At 45.8% G+C, this 16,324-nt stretch overlaps 1 protein-coding gene across 1 annotated transcript in view; it reads right to left on the bottom strand.

Annotated features, from left to right (window-relative positions):
• GATB (glutamyl-tRNA amidotransferase subunit B) overlaps positions 1–16,324 on the bottom strand; it is a 75,527-nt gene that overhangs the window by 43,706 nt on the left and 15,497 nt on the right. Inside the window, exons 3-5 of the mRNA XM_030764043.2 lie at positions 3,339–3,452; positions 778–976; positions 244–366 (exon numbers count right to left, since the gene is read on the bottom strand). Of these exons, the coding sequence (XP_030619903.2) occupies positions 244–366; positions 778–976; positions 3,339–3,452 (436 nt within the window). The remainder of the gene's footprint in view (positions 1–243; positions 367–777; positions 977–3,338; positions 3,453–16,324) is intronic.

Raw genomic sequence — 16,324 nt, 5'->3', positions numbered from 1 at the left:
CTCTTGGGCTCAGCACCTCTGCAGGGCCGCTGTTTGTGTGTTTATTTTTGGTCGGGGGCTCAGAAAAAAATTCAAGGAAAATTCTAAGGAAAAAACCCCAAAACCCTGAGGTAGAAAAGGCTGAGAAAAGGATGCAAACAACCCCACTGTAGCTGCTGCAGAGAATAAGACTCCAGTGAGGAGAGAGCCCGGGAGTAGAAAGGGAGATGGGGAAGAGGCGGGCACTGCTTCTGTGGCTGCTACCTGCCATGTTCGCCTGGCTGGTCCCCAGGGCCTGAAGAATCAGCTGTAGCTCCCTGATGGCTGCAGCCGCCTCTTCTCCACAGGACATGTCAGGCTCCAGGACCACTTCCAGAAGGCCGACCCCTACCAAAGAGAGGCAGAGTCAGTCTGACTGGAGCTCTCCAGTCTGATCCGCAGATACATCAGGCTGAAACTTAGGAAAACCCTGCAGCACTGACAGGCCCTGAATCGTTTCACTTTCCCCACACTTTTGGATTTTTAACTTTGGTTCCTTTCTTTTAATGTCTGCTTCAGATGTCAAGCTGCTGGGTCTGTGACTAGGCGGCGACGCTGTCTCGTTTTAGGGGTGGGTTAGTTGCAAGCGCATAGAAACCACAGTCCTAGCCCAGCTCTCTAAGCAGCTCTGCCAACACCAACACTGATATTCCGATCGCCATTAGTCAGGCTCCAGGGCCTGTCTCCTCAGTTGGTTTGGGCAAACTCTGGAGGGGAAGGGAAGTGGCAGGAAGGAAAATGGGGACTCTCCAAGCCTACCCGCTCTATTCAAATCAATGAGCGTCTGGGACCGCAGGCTGTCATGGAGGCTTTTGCCGCTGTCCTGTTCCAGCTGGATCTGCTTGACCCCCGCTGTCTTGGTGACCATCTGACTCTGCCTCTTCCCCACACAGACGCTGTACACCAAGCTCCCGTTCACGGCGATCGGCAGCCTCTGCTGGGTAATCTGGTAGCCGGCCTGCACGCAAATGTGGGCCAGAGTCACTCGTCTGTAGGTCAAAGCTGGGAACTAGTTGATCATTCCTTTTAATGTCATAAAACTACAGACTTACTTAAAACCACAACAGAACAGAATAGGAGAAAAGGAAAAGGAGACACAAATCAGTTTATGTGCTGCAGCCGTAATTTAGCCTGGCCTCTTCTGGCTTCTCTGGACGCCCCTTTCCCCATCCCGGAACCCACACCCCCAATAATGAAGCAGTGAACAACGTGGATCCTATCTTCCCTAGGGAGTACCATTCTGGGGAATAACAATAATCTCTCTGTCTGAAGCCTCTAAGAAAAGAACGTATTGTTTCCACTAAGCTCATTAGCTCAGCCCTGCATCTGATTACTGGGCTCCTGACAGACCCTCTTACTGGAAGTGCTGGCTAAGCATCCTGCCATCTACTCTCAGCACAGCTAACACCAGTTGCTAGTGCGGTGAAGCTGGATTCATTCCTGCTTTTCGAGCTCACCAGTCATGTCAGCTGCCCTCCCTGACCCGACTTCCCTTGTTCCTCGAGCCAGAAAATGCTGTGACACTCACGCCCGGCTAATGCAAAGCACAGAGTACTAAAATACTGATGGATGTTGCCAGAGCTCCCTCGCCACCTTCTAAGTGGGGAGGAAGAATTACTTTCAAATGCACATGTGCATCAACACACACTAAAGAGAAGGCAGGTCAGGTCGGAGAACTGGGGAAGAACAGAGAATGACACTGACACAGTTAGTATCCCCTGACATGGTTCTCGGTACTTCACACCATTTAATCCTCAAGACAACCCTAGGAAGGAGCTACAGGGCATGGAGGGGTGAAGGGCCTTGCCCAAAGCCACAGAGCTAGTAAGTATCAATGTCAGGATCTGAACTCAGATAGTCTGACTCAGAGTCTGCGCCCCTAGCTACTCGGCCAGCATTGTTCAAACTTCAGCTGCATTGGAACCATCCAGTAGAGTGGTCAAAACAAAGATCTTCTGGCTCCATCTGAAGCGTTTCTGACTGCACGTCTGGGGTGGCTCCTGGGAATTTATATGTCTGACACGTTCCTAGGAGACGCTGATGCTAGTGGCCTAGAGAACACACTTTGAGAACCACTGCATTAGTTCAATTTGCTCTCTGTGCTGAGACAAGAAGTCTCAATCTGTGAAAATTAAACTCTGGGTAGGGCTGCCAAATAAAATACAGATGCTTGGTGAAATTGGAATAATTTGAATACGTTGTTTATTTAGATAAAAACAAGTCTTTTTTTAGTGTAAGTGTGTCTGTCTCATGTAATATTTGGCAACACGACCTCCAGATTATCTGAGCTACCTGGGCAAGAAAATCCAGAAAGCCAGAGTTAATAAAACATCTCATTTTAGTCACATATTGCTAAGTCTCCCACCTGAACCAAACTCGTTATCACTCTTAAAAGATGAAAAAAATGCAGTTTAATTCTCTCCACCCTACCAAGCAGCGGAATTTACTACAAGGCTGGCAGCCAGAGGGAAAAAGCAGCAGCAATTGGAGAATTCAGGTTCCAGCTGTATTTTTTATTTCATTCTACTCCTGCCCTCACCTGCTGAAAACAGCTCACCCCCGCCTTCAGTTCAGAGAGAATAACGTGAAGCAATATCATCACTATTGATTTCCTAAGCCTCAAGAAGGGCCACACTTACTATCAGAGGCTCAGAGCAAATCAAACATTATTTTGGGAAACACACTTGACATCACAGTTTTGGTTCAGTTCAGTATTATGAAAAATTGGCTCTAGTTCACACTGGCTTTCCTCTTAAAGAAAAAACCTTTCTAATTTTAAGGAAAAAGCAGGTTAATATTGGGTTTACTGCTCGGCCAATTACTGCCGTTCATCCAGGCTTCCGGTTCACGTTTCTGCTTGCTCTTGCCCACTTACTCAGTACTTGGGGACGACATGAATGTCTGCAGAGGAGCCGGTCCTGTTACTGGGACCTCCAACTTAACAGAGGGACACTCTCGCTCTGCCTCCGGAGCCACAGGAGGCACTGACTGCTGCATCAGCCATGGAAGTAGCTTCTGTCCTAACGACAATTAGCACCAAACCCCACAGCTGGGCTGAGCCTGAGAGCGCGGGCTGCTTCCCCTCCGCAGTTAGGAGCGAGCCGCCAGAAGCACGAGGCTCCGCCAGAGCCGGCGATCAGGACCCTGGCATCCAATCTAGTAAACGTCAGGGGGCACTGGCTTCATCAGGCCGGGCAGGGCCTCCCACTGGGATGGATGGAGCTCTGGCTGAAGAAGCGCTCAGCCCGCTCCCACGGCTAAGCCCCAGCTCTGGGGGGGTGGACAGACGGATGGATGGACGGAGGGCAGAGCATACTCACAGGGAGGTCTGCGTAGAAGTAGTGCTTCCGGTCAAACAAGGACCTCCTGTTGATGTGGCAGTCCAGGGCCAGGCCGGTCATCACGGCTGCTTCCACACACCGCCTGTTTAGGACCTGGGGGGACAGAACACGCGGCTCCTCTCAGACCCACCTTCTGAACAAACGCTCCTCCACCTGTGGACATCCTCCCCGAATCTGGCCATCCGGCCCTTCGATGGCATCAGCTCTGGTTCTGTGTAGACAGCTCGGCTTACAAGCCGACTCAGTGTATCTGGAGTCGGAGCTAGTTTATATAAAAAAGAAGATGCGTGCGGTGGTGGGTACCATTGGGCACCTAGTAACTGCCACATCGGGGGTCCTTCCCCCCTACCCATACCTGACATGACATCAAAGTTAACAGGGGAGGTCCCAGAAAAGCTCAGCAGAGTGGTTACTACAGGAAATAAACTTAACGTCACTGCCTCTGCTAGAAGAACAAGGAGCCGCTCAGAACACACAGGAGGCACTGATTCCTGAGAGGAGGATTTGAGAAGCAGCTCTCCAAACAACCTCGGTGAGGTTGGGAGACACCGTGACACAGAAGGAATGAACTTCTGGAAACGACAGGACTGCAGCCATCTCCTCAAGGGCTGGGAAATGCTGCACTCCTGCCTCCTACTCTCGGTCCAGGCCTGGCCGACTCCCTAGAAGTGGAGGCTGAGCGTGCTCCCCACTCACCTCCCCAAGCTGCTGGTCCCTCCAGGGCTCCTGGGGCTCCTGAGCTCCTTCTGGATCCCACCCTGTCCCGCTTTCAGGAGCAAAAGACCAAGAAAGGGCTGGCCAACTTTCTGGCCCCAAGGGACGTAAACAGCTCTTAGCACTTTGGGGGGTGGGGGAGTGGGTAGGTGGCTGGAATGAGGTAGACAACTAGAGATGAGAAGAAAGAGCATTCAGCTCTGGAGTCAGGTCCAGACCCCACTTCCGCTGTGTAGATGTACAGCTGTGGGGCTGGAAGCCTCAGTTTCCTCACCTCTGAGAGAGGGGTTCAATGTCCACCTTGCAGAGGGGACAAAGTCACAGCTGGCAAATCTCCTCCACAGCAGGAATTCAATACATGGTTCATTTTCCCCACACCGCTTTGGGGTAAGTTTTGAGGACATTATGCTTGCTGATAAAACATATTTCTATTTTTTATTAGATTATTTATGGTATTCTTTAGTGTATTTACTATGTTATTATCTACGTAGGACTTTCCAGTTAAGCTTTTTTACATCCGCCGTTTTATTTCAGCCCCACAGCAACCCTATAAAGAGGGAATTTGTATTATTCCAATATGTCAGAAAAAGAAAAAACTAAGACCCAGAGAGACCAAGAGACTCACTGGAATCTCAGAGCAGAAAATGTTAAAGCCAGCTCGAGAGTCCGCAAGTGCCCTTGCCCAGAGGGTGACAAACAGAATAGAATCCCTGTGGTGCGGGGACCAGGCACCCAGACACAGGCAGGACTTGTTGATCAAACACGCAGATTTTAAAAACAAATCTGTACAAGAAAATGTAAGAGGTGTCTCTACTCACTGCAACATACAACCCCCAAAAGAAAAAGCCAACAGCAAACCTCCCTCCTAATAACATCATCACGTGCCTGGCTGTGGAAACCGGGTTACAAAATGGAGCCATCTCACAGCTTCCATTTGGAGCTCTTCATTCTGGGCCAAATAATATTGTCAGCTCTGCAGTTATAATGGTTTTCACGATAAGATGTGTGTGCGGCGTGAACAGGATGCTCCAATTATTGATGTTTTCACTTGCTAATGTTTGGCATTTTACTGAACAGTTGTTACTGCAATACAAACAGAGCTGGTGGAAGATCCTGCCAAATCCAAGCCCGAAAATCTGACCCGGGTCAAGGCACACGAGAACCTGAGGCTGGGGTCCCAGCCCCGAGCCCCACTCCTCTGGGGCTGGGCCGCGGCATGGGTGTGCTTAGAAACTGCCCGACTGGCTGTCTGTCCAGTTCTTGCTTTATCACTCTCACTGTTTTCTAACCACTGCTTCCTCTCTCACCTCTGTCCAGTCTGCCCCTTTGGGGCCAACCTGCTTCCTTCTAGGCATGAAGAGAGCCCAGGTCTGTTTTGCTCGCTAATTTCTGAGTGTGCATTGCTAATAAACACCCCTCACCTGGTGCTGTGCGGGAGTGAAGAGTCGTGGGTGATCACAGACTCTCACTGCCCCTGCATGCACATGAGTATATGAGCACTTGATAAACCATCAATTTCCAAAGAACAAGAATTCAGTAAAACACACAAACATTACAGCAATATTGAATATACTTTCATCTTTTTTGGATGATTTAGAAGGCTTGGAGCACTTCAGGGTCAGAATTATAAGCATCAATCATCACCACACTACAGTTGCACAGAAGGGCTAGTAAATAGAGAGTGCCAGTTAAAAGAATGCCAAGAAAAAAGAATTTATTGCGATCCTAGTCAAGCTGCTTGTGACAGATGGAGGTCCAGGTCAGCATGTTCTGAGGAGAGGATGCAGAATTGGAAACTTCAACTGGGGCTGTCTTTATTCCAAAAAATGTCTTCAGTGTCTACACAATACTAGGCTTTAGGAATGCAGAGGGACATAGGACTCCGTTGCTGGCCTCAATGAATGTGCATTGAGGACATGAACCTGCCGGCACATCCTACATCCTTTGCAAGTTCATGTTCCACGTGAGGATGATCCTGCTAAAAATGCAAATCTTATGGCATTCTGTTGCCTAAAATCATTCAGCGGCCCCCATGTCCACATGATAAAGGCCAAGCTTTTACACGGTCTAGCTCCAGCCTCCATTTTCAATTTTATCTCCTATCACATATCCCCCCACCCAACCCCACCCCACGGTCCAGTTCTCCTGTAAACCATGCCGATTGCTGACTTGCCCTATTCCTACTCACAGTCTACTGAGATGTCACCAAGTCTGTGCAACGTTCCTTATGCTTCTTCCTATGTACCTCTCTGACCTTCTACATGCTTCCATTTGTGCTTGTATCACAGTGGATTAGATGTGTTTACATATATTTCCACCAAACTAAGTTTCATGAGAACGGGAATTGTCTGTTCAGCCTTGGACCCCTGGAGCCTCATACAGAACTGAAAGGCAGTGGTGCCCAATGTGTGTTGAACTCAAATGAGGAGGGAGGTGATGGGTATCCACGGAGGGTCTCAGAGAGGCAGTGATGCCTCACTCTCCTCCAAGGTGTTACCTGCCACCTGCTGGCCTTCAGACTTATTTCTGGAAGTGCTCTGAAGTGATGACCAATCACGTATGATACGATCAAAGAGGTAACTCAAAAACTCCAAAGACTAACTTGTCCTGAAGAAGCCTGTCACAGAATTTTCTTTGCAATTAACATAAAGTGACTACAAAGGAGCTCACGGCTAACCCCAACAGCTTTCGTGTGGAAGGAAAGCAATGCTTCTTGGAACTCAAAAAGCACAACTGTCTCAGGTGAGCCTTAGGACACCTCACTCTGCATTCGGGAGCCATCAACAGCAAGTGCTGGCTGCACTCAGCCTGTGTCAGGAGGTGGGCTCTGCGCACACACGCATGTGCCATTTAATCCCCTCGGTGGTCCTAGGGCAGATACTCTTATACTCCTCATCTTACCCACAATGAAGGGAAGCACAAGAGATTTAAGTAACCTGGCCCAAGGCGACACACACAGTAAGTGGCAGAGCCAGGATGTGAGACCCCCAGAGCCCAGGCTCCGGGCTACACTCATCGTAAGCCTGGAAAGAATGAAGTGCATTAGTGTTAGCGCTCAGGACCCTAACTTCAGGCCGCAACTCTGCAGCAGCGGCTCAGACCAAACCCTTCCGCTTCCAGTATTTTCCTCCTGCCAGTTTCTACCTGCATAGTCTTGTTTTCAGATGTCAAGCTCCTAGAGGGTGAGCCTCGTGTTCTTTGAACTTTGTAGAACACTCTGTACACAGGCTCTGGCATGCGGGAGCTGGAGAGTGAGTGGACCTACAGTTTTTCTCAATCAGCAGGGGATGTTGTATCGCTCGACTTCTGAAACCTTTAGACACAAGTACCTGTGAAACGATTTATTGAATAAGTGAAGAGCTAATTCCTTAATCGGAAGTTAAGAAAGGTATGAGAGGCGGAGGCAGGAGATGAGACAGCCAATAAATGTCATGACCAGCAGAGAGACTGGGCAGATCACGGCCAGAAAAAGGATACAGGGTGAGGGGGTAGTGAATGGTTTTTAAAAAGAATCATCACTTGTTCGGCTTGTTTGAAAAATAAGCAGTCCTGAAACCGTAACTTGTGTGGAACCTAAAATATATCCAGCGCATAAGGCAGCATAAACAGCCCAGAAACATCATGAGACCTCCAAGGACACGTTGTGACCACAATATGAGAAGCAGTCTTCGAGTTTTAAGACTTACTTAGCCTAACCAAAGAAACATTTCCTGATCTCTGAGCACAACAATCATTTAATGACAACTCCCAACACATACAAGATAAATAATCAAGTAATTCATATTCTACTTTCTTAGTCTGTCTTGATTTTTTCCCCTCCTCCCAAATCCTCTGATTTAATTCAGGCCTCCATTCAAACAATCCCCCCTCCAATCAAGAATTCTGCACCTGCCACCTGGCCAGGTGTCTCTACCTCCACCCTCAGCCCTATAATCTCTCCTCCACACCCATTCAAGAGTGATCTTTCTAAAGGATAAATCTGTTCATGTAATTCCCCTGCTTAATATCCTTCTTCCCTCCTCCCCACCACCGAAAGGATAAACTCAAGTGCTTGGTGGAGTCTTCAGTGCTTTTTGTGACTCGGCCCATCATCACCTTGCTGGCTTCCTCTCCCTCCACTACCCCTAACCCGACAGATGCTTATGCAGCTCGGCACGTGACATGCTTTCATACAAACTGCTGCTTCTGCTGGGAACGCCCTTCCTCCTCAACCACTTGAGCAAGATCTTAGCACCTGGCAAGACTCTCGGTTGACCCACCAGTACCTCAGCGTAGGTATCCCTCCTTCTCAGCTCCCGTGCGCTCTGGAAAAGCACTGGCTCCCCAGCCAGGCTGAGCTCCCTGAGGGCAGTCAACTCATTTTATCTTCTTTGAGCCATTACCAAATGCAAACCAGCTGATTAAACATTAACTGAGGTAATGAATAATTTAGCATTCCCTTTATCAACATCCCAAACTCCATAAGCTATGAAATAAAAGCAAAACTGTTCTATAAAATGTGTCAGGAAAAAGCAACCACTCTTAGCATGTAAAATAGAACAGATTTCATGCAGAGACCTTATTACACAGATGACAGACGAGCCAGGATGTCAAAAAGGCAACTTAGAAGATTCTCAGCAGCAGGAAGACACTCATACCCCAGGGATGGAGGGGCTGGGTGGGGAGAAGCAGAAGCAGTGGACATGACCTCTCCACTACCTGTGATGCTGACAGAGGAAGAGGGAAGGAGAAATTCCCTGTTGCTTCTTTCCTCCCAGCTCCAGTCTTTCATCAGAGCCTCCCGCCCAACCAGTCGGAAGCCAGCTGATGGCGGCGGGCTGGGGGAACACTAGGACCGTCAGCCTGCAGGAGCACATGCCCCAACCCCACCCCATCCCCGCCCGCCCTCCCGCCCCCCGGCAGTGATACTCAAAACAGCTGGCGAATGGTGAGGCGAGGAACTGAGGAACGCAGGCCACGACCACACAGCAAATCCCATCCATTTTTATACTCACTTCTATGACTCCTTCTTTTGTTAAATATCTAATTGATCAAACGATGCCACTCTCAAGTCTATCCAATCAACATACAAATGAAAATCTTGTGGACTCCTTTTTCACATACGGGTATCCAAGAATTACGAAATGTTACTAATTTATAAGGAGGATTTGTGATAACTCAACTTGGGTTGGACCGAACTCTAAGGTGACGTTGACTATTAGGAAACGATTTGCTAAGTAAGTTCACGGAATGAAGAAGACTCCATAACTTATTCAGTCAATAAAACATTCCTTAGGATTTTAGCACATTTACGTGAAATTCTACAAATTACAAATAAATCAGTTCACAGAAGTCAGTCTTGGGGACCTATGCCAGGAAATATTTTGTGATATACTTCAAAGGAGTAAAACTGCATAGTCTTCAAAGTAGTTTGTAGTTCACACCACTTCTCTCCCCTTCCTCCTTTACCCTCAACTGGTGACCCAACAGTAACATGATACCCAAAGTTAGCCAGTGGGTACCAGTACCTCCTTAAAAAATTGAGGCAACATGACAAGACTAGTGTAACTCACTGAGAATCCAGTTAGCAACTCCTCTGGATCATTCACACACAGACTCTAAGGTGATGTTTTACAAAAATCCCAAGTGGCAATTACTCTATGAAATTAATGCTATACATGACAAACCTGATGATTAAGATATAGCATGGTAAATGCTTTAATTTATGGAGAGAAAGTAATTAAGATTTATTAAGTAAAAATAAGGCACTAAAACGTGCTTTTATTTTACCTCTAACCATAAATTTGTCTCAAAGCACGAACTCCCTCTGATTCATATTCAAAGCGAAAGTTCCCACACAGATAAATTTTCATTATGGTAAAGAAAGTTGTTCCCCATCCCATCGCCTCCCCCCACCACATTCCTTCTCATCCTTGAGCTCTTTTATCATCACCGGATACAAATACAAACACTTTGAGCACTGAGGACTAAGCTTGCTGAAACTGCTCAGTTAAGACAATTTTTTTAAAAGTGGACTTCTATCATCAAAAGTTACCAGTTTTCTGTAGATACTAAATATTTATCTAGATATGCCCACATAAATATATATGTTCTTTACCTCTAAACACGGGCATTGCCTCAGGAAAAGGAGAACGTGAATGCAACAATTTTTCTTTTGTTTAAATCCCTCTTTCACAAAAGGGAAAAAAACATCAAATATCCATCACAAGAAACAATTCTTGTTCAAAGAGGAGGGGTGTGGTCTGGCAGTTTCAGGGGTCCCTCAGCTCCACGATCCTCTCTGTTCTCAGCCCTCTTGTACCAATTCCACTCCCCAGGACGGGTCAGGATCAAGGGCAAGGATATTTCCTTGGTCCAAAGTGCCAGAAAGCCCACTCTCCTCACTTGGGATTCCATTCTCCTCCTGCCCCCGCCTCCCTGGCAAGGTCAGGTGGCCTAGGGCTGGTACCCACACTCTCCCCACAAGGAAGGGCTGGAGAGGGCAGCCTAGACCAGCTTGGCCTTTGACACTGGAGCAATCCCTCTTGCTTTTCCATGCACCATTGGGATACTAGGACCTGACATTCACCTCTGGGCTTGTAGGAGAAAGAAGGGAAAGATCCAGGCGTCCCTCTAGCCCAGGGAAAAAGAGCTCTCACGTGACACAGCCTGGTTTGTTCGGACTTCACTTTGGGGTTGGAGGCCAAGCCAACTACTACAGTGTTCACTTGTGGAGCCTCAGACCTGGCCAGGGAGCCAGGTTAGAGAGGAAGGTTTGAGAACGGTTGGCAGCCAGTGAAAAGCAAGACTGGGAGTGCAGGTTGGCTGGTCTCCGTTCCTTGTTCCCAGAGCACTCTGGGCAGTTACTAGCACGGCAGTTATCCTGATCTCGAGAAGACAAACTGGGTCGAGACTGAGTCTGAAAGACCTGAACCTGTCTTCTCTCTACTCATGAGCTGTGTGACCCTGCACAAATCACCTAACCTCTCTCAGCCTCGGTTTTCTTACCTGCGAGGGGAAAAAATAACTATTTTGCAGGACTGTTTGGTGAATTCCATAAGATTACTCGACAAATGGTAGATATTTAGTACACACTAGTTTCAGAATGGAAGTGTTATTAAATGCAAAACGCCCAAATCAACTGAATCTTTCATACGCAAGCTTTTCTAAGAGGCAAGGGAATCTAATAAGAAAGGGTCTAAACAGTTCCACAGACCCATTAGTCTGGATTTACAATCCAAAGTACGGCACAACAGATGCTGAAATTACGTATTATGTCAAACATCATACTTCCCGCTTAAATGATAACCAACACTTTTGTGATAATTAGTTTGTTATCTGCAGAGGAATAGAGACCATATTTCTTAACGTCTCAGGAAGCTTACATGACTTCATTTTCTCTGTTTTATCGTGAAGCAAAATAAACCTGTGGCTGGAAAAAGCTCCCATTCTTAAGTGAGAGAAACTACCTTCTGACAAGCTGAACAGTTAGACACCAGATAACTGAGTCCATTTTTACTGCCGTCTCATTGTTGCCCACCACATATCTGTGACTTCCTGTCTTCTAAGATAGCAGCTACTTTTGAAATTCAAAGAGAGTCTGTGGAGAAGAGATGTAGGAAGGCATGAAGGAGACATGGGAATCACGTTTTAAAAAATCACTATCCTGCAGCAACATGGATGGACCTAAAGATTATCATACTAAGTGACCTAAGTCAGAAAGAGAAAGACGAAGACAAATGCCATATGATATCACTTATACGTGGAATCTAAAATATGACACAAATGAACCTATCTACAAAACAGAAACAGGCCCACGGACATAGAGAACAGACCTGTGGTTGCCAAGGGGGAAGGGGGTGGGGGAGAGATGGAGTGGGAGTTTAGGGTTAGCAGATGCAAACTATTATATACAGAATGGATATAATAAACAACGTCCTACTGTATAGCACAGAGGTCTATACTCGATATCCTATGATAAACCATAATGGAAAAGAATATTAAAAAAGAGTGTAGGGCTTCCCTGGTGGCACAGTGGTTGAGTGTCCGCCTGCTAATGCAGGGGACACGGGTTCGTGCCCCGGTCCGGGAAGATCCCACAGGCCGCAGAGCGGCTAGGCCCGTGAGCCATGGCCGCTGAGCCTGTGCATCCGGAGCCTGTGCATCCGGAGCCTGTGCTCCGCAACGGGAGAGGCCACAACAGTGAGAGGCCCGCGTACAGCAAAAAATTTAAAAAAAAAAGAGTGTATATATAACTGAATCACTTTGCTGTATGGCAGAAATTAACACAACATTGTAAATCAACTACACTTCAATTAAAAAAATAAAGAGTTTGTTCAGGGGAAAAAAATAAGTGTCCCTTTTTTTAAAAATTAATTAATTTATTTATTTTTGGCTGTGTTGGGTCTTCGTTGCTGCGCACGGTCTTTCTCTAGTTGCAGCGAGCGGGGGCTACTCTTCGTCTTGGTGCGCGGGCTTCTCATTGTGGTGGCTTCTCTTGTTGCGGAGCACGGGCTCTAGGCACGCGGGCTTCAGTAGTTGTGGCTCATGGGCTCCGTAGTTGTGGCTCACGGCTCTAGAGCGCAGGCTCAGTAGTTGTGGCACACAGGCTTAGTTGCTCTGCAGCATGTGGGATCTTCCCGGACCAGGGCTCGAACCCGTGTCTCCTGCATTGGCAGGCGGATTCATAACCACTGCGCCACCAGGGAAGTCCCAATAACTGTCCTTTTTGAATAAAACTTTGGGATTGGGCCAGGATCTTTAATGCAGAAAGATTTCCCCCAACTTTAACTCTGAATATTTGTCTTTCTCTTGTTATAGCTTTTAAGAAGAGTATATTACTATTAAAAAGGCTAAAGCATACAAATTCATTCATTTTAGATCATTGCCCCCACACTGAAACTGCCACATCTTTTCTAACCTACCCTAAAATTTACTCCCAAGACCTAGAGATTCAATGGAATGACAAACTTTTTCATATTAAGAGTAATCAGTGATAGTGATAAGAAACGTTAATTTCATGAATGAAAAGCTCTAATGACCCAGAAAGAGATGTACTTTTATCTTTACATAAAAGGTTAGTACTTAGTTGAAAGCTCTGACTATTGCTGAGAAACAAAGCAACTGGCTTGAACCAACTGAACTCTAAAAAATGCTAGCTAGGTATTCACTACTGGTATGGACAGGGAAGTTGGATAGGGAACAAGGCCTGTGAATATCGAAAGCAATTCCTAGAGACACTTGCCATTCTATTGAAAGTGCACTAGCTCTGTTCCTCAGTCCCAGGAATGCCCTGAGGAGTGAGCCTTTGGAAGAGTCTATCAGGACACAAGTTATCAGGAAGAAAAAACCATCCTGTATTTTATGCATCCAGTAGGTATACGGCATCTCGTTAGAGGTTTCACGGCAAGCCATGAAATCATGGAGGCTAAAAGGAAAAAAAAAGAAAAAAGCCAAACCTTTATAAGGCAGACCCCCTATTTCCTTAGTTATGTTTGCTTCAAGAGTAGGTAATTAAAGAGCTGGCCTGGATTCTAAACAGATGTCAATGTCATGAAAGGAAAAAAAGGGAAAGCAGGAGGAAGAGAGTGGGGAGAGAGAGAAAGAAAGGGAAACGACAAAGAAAAAGAAAAAATGAGACTAAAGAGTCATGACAACTAAATGTGGTGTGTGATCTCTGACTGGATCCTGGGTTGGGGAGAAGTAAATAAAGGATAATACTAAGATGACCATGAACTGTGTCTTGGATAACAGTATTGTAACCAGGTTAAGCTTTTTTGAGTGTGATAATTATACAGCCATCAATAAGAGCATGTTTTTGTTCCTAGGAGACAGATGCTGAAATATTTGGGGGTGAAGGGCCATGATGTCTGCAACTTACTCTCAAATGGCTAATCCAAAGGGAAAAAAAAATCTAGGTGCAGGATGGACGTTCAATGTACTATTCTTTCAACTTTTCTATAAGTTTGAATTCTTTGGAAATAAAAAGTCTGGGGGAGGAAGAAAGGAGTAGATAATTCTCCTACCTAAGAGGATGGGGAGATGTTACAAGCCTTAAAGTCAGGAGGAGAGCCTAGAGGAGGCTGGAGTTATTTAAACTGATGCTAACTTGTAAACCATACATGTGTACTGGAAGTTCCCATTCAGCATTGCTGAAAATCAGTTGTAGAAAAGAAAATATTCTACTTACTATAATCTGTCTAAACTTTCCTATGCTGTCAACACATTAAGTTCCTTGTGTAGATAATGAAGTATATAGTACAACACTCGTAGGACTATTAAGTATTTCATTTTACATGTGAAAAATCTGTTAACGGGGAATTCTGTACCATCTATATGGAAGTATAGACAACATATATATAAACAAGAATATGAAGGGAAGACGTGTTCTTTTACCTGGTAGGAAAATAATTTTCTCCAGTTATATCTTTTCTAGCTGAAAAATACTTTTAGCGTCTCCCAAATTTGTATAGGTATCTTATTTTCTGTTAATGCTTCCATTCTGTTGCCTCACTATGTAAATATACAGGCAATTTCTCAATTTGTGCTTCTCTGAAATACATCTGTGATGAAGTTGTCATTCATGCTGTTGTAAGCTGTGCCATTTTAAGTGCTGAAACCTACTGGCCACTATAAAATAGAAGTACTATCTGTGTTAATATTTTAATGGTGCAAAGTTAAGAATATGAGCACCATAATAATAACAAGTAACATTTACATGCCACTTGAGAGTTATGAAGTGCTTTCATATACAGTAACTTCTCTGCATAGAAGTAAAAATGGAAAAGAACAAGAAATACGTAAATAAGAGAGCTAGCTAGCTGTGATAAGTAAACAAAGGTTATGAGTGATGACAGGCATCTTAAATGTTTACAACCAGCTATAAAGGAAAAATTCCCTGTTGTGTTGTCAGAAATGAACAATTAGCAAATTCTGCAGAAGGGAATGAAGCCTAGTGCTTTATGCTAAGAATGGGAACCAGGCAAGTCTCGCTTCTATTTTTAACTGGGTTCCCGACCTCTTTGTGACCTTGCGTAAGTCCAGAAGGCCCTCAATTTCTTCTCCTACCAACTGGGGTTGGAGACCCAACCTTGCTCACTTGGGTGGCCTATGAGTTGGCAAGCATCACGGAAAATTCAAGATGCTGTTGACAGTCACATATGACTGCCTGTCTGCATCTCCTAAGAAAGCTGCAGAGCATGACAAAGACTCTTGATTGACTATGCTTCCTGCTTTTATACTTGAGAAAAGAGATTCATGCATCAAAATTTGGAATAGAGTACTTTTAAGGCTCCTGGGAACACTAACGTTTTCTGATTCCCACTTATTCTCCCTGCCCCAGCACCCAGGCCTTATTATAAGGATGCAACCAGTGGTGGAAGGCTGGGAAACATGAAGGCTCGCTAGCAAGAACCCTCTGCCATGAGTAACAAAACGCTCTTTACAGGAACCCAGCCTGACTACACTAACTATGCCAGAATCACCAAGCCTATGCTTGTCATATTTGGGATGCCAATGGCAAATGACTTCTTAACTTGGCCAAGGTTTTTAAAAGAGCTAAGGAGAAAAATTCCCCAAGATGCTGCAGTGTAGAGAATAGCCAACTTCTTCCCCCAAACTAAATATGAAGCTGAAAATACATCTGGAAATGGTCAAGTAAGAAAGGTCTATCCCAATGGCCTCAGAAGACAGGTGTATATACCTGTGGTGTGGGGAAAGAATTCCACAGAACCCACCCCAAAAGAGTATCTCACACCTACTCCCAGATGCAAGGCAGACACAGTAAAACTGGCTCGGGCTAATGAAGGCAGAACTGGGCATCCTCCATTCTCCTGCCCCCATGTTTCCATGTGGCTGGATTCTGCTCTCTATTCCATATTCTTTTGTCCTCAAAGAGGAGTGACTTTTCTGACGAGTGACTTTGGGAAAAGGAATTGAGCACAAGTGGTCGGCTCCTTATGGCCCAGCATTTTTATTACAGGCTCTAGTAGAAATCACCAGAACACAGCCCGTCTCAGCTCTTTCTGATCAGCATGCCCCCCGAGCTGGTATATTCTGGTTTACTCTGGCCATGTGATAAGCCTTCTGCAAGTGAAAGGCCTATGGTTTTGGGGGAGCTGAGTTCAACTGAGGCAGAAAGTACTAGAAGCCATTTGGATATATCATGTTACATTTTTCAATCAAGCTGTTATCAGTAATGAAGCTGGTAGGTTCATCTCCATTTGTCTTAATTCTATGCTGATTTCTCAATTGGTTCTGACTCAAGATGGGAA

This window comes from Delphinapterus leucas, chromosome 5 (genome assembly GCF_059928025.1).
Source record: "Delphinapterus leucas isolate spDelLeu-1000000601 "Yukka" chromosome 5, BTC_Dleu_Yukka2, whole genome shotgun sequence".
Taxonomy (NCBI): Eukaryota; Metazoa; Chordata; class Mammalia; order Artiodactyla; family Monodontidae; genus Delphinapterus; species Delphinapterus leucas.
The sequence above is the reverse complement of the archived record's forward strand: the minus strand, read 5'-3'. Positions and strand labels throughout refer to the sequence as shown.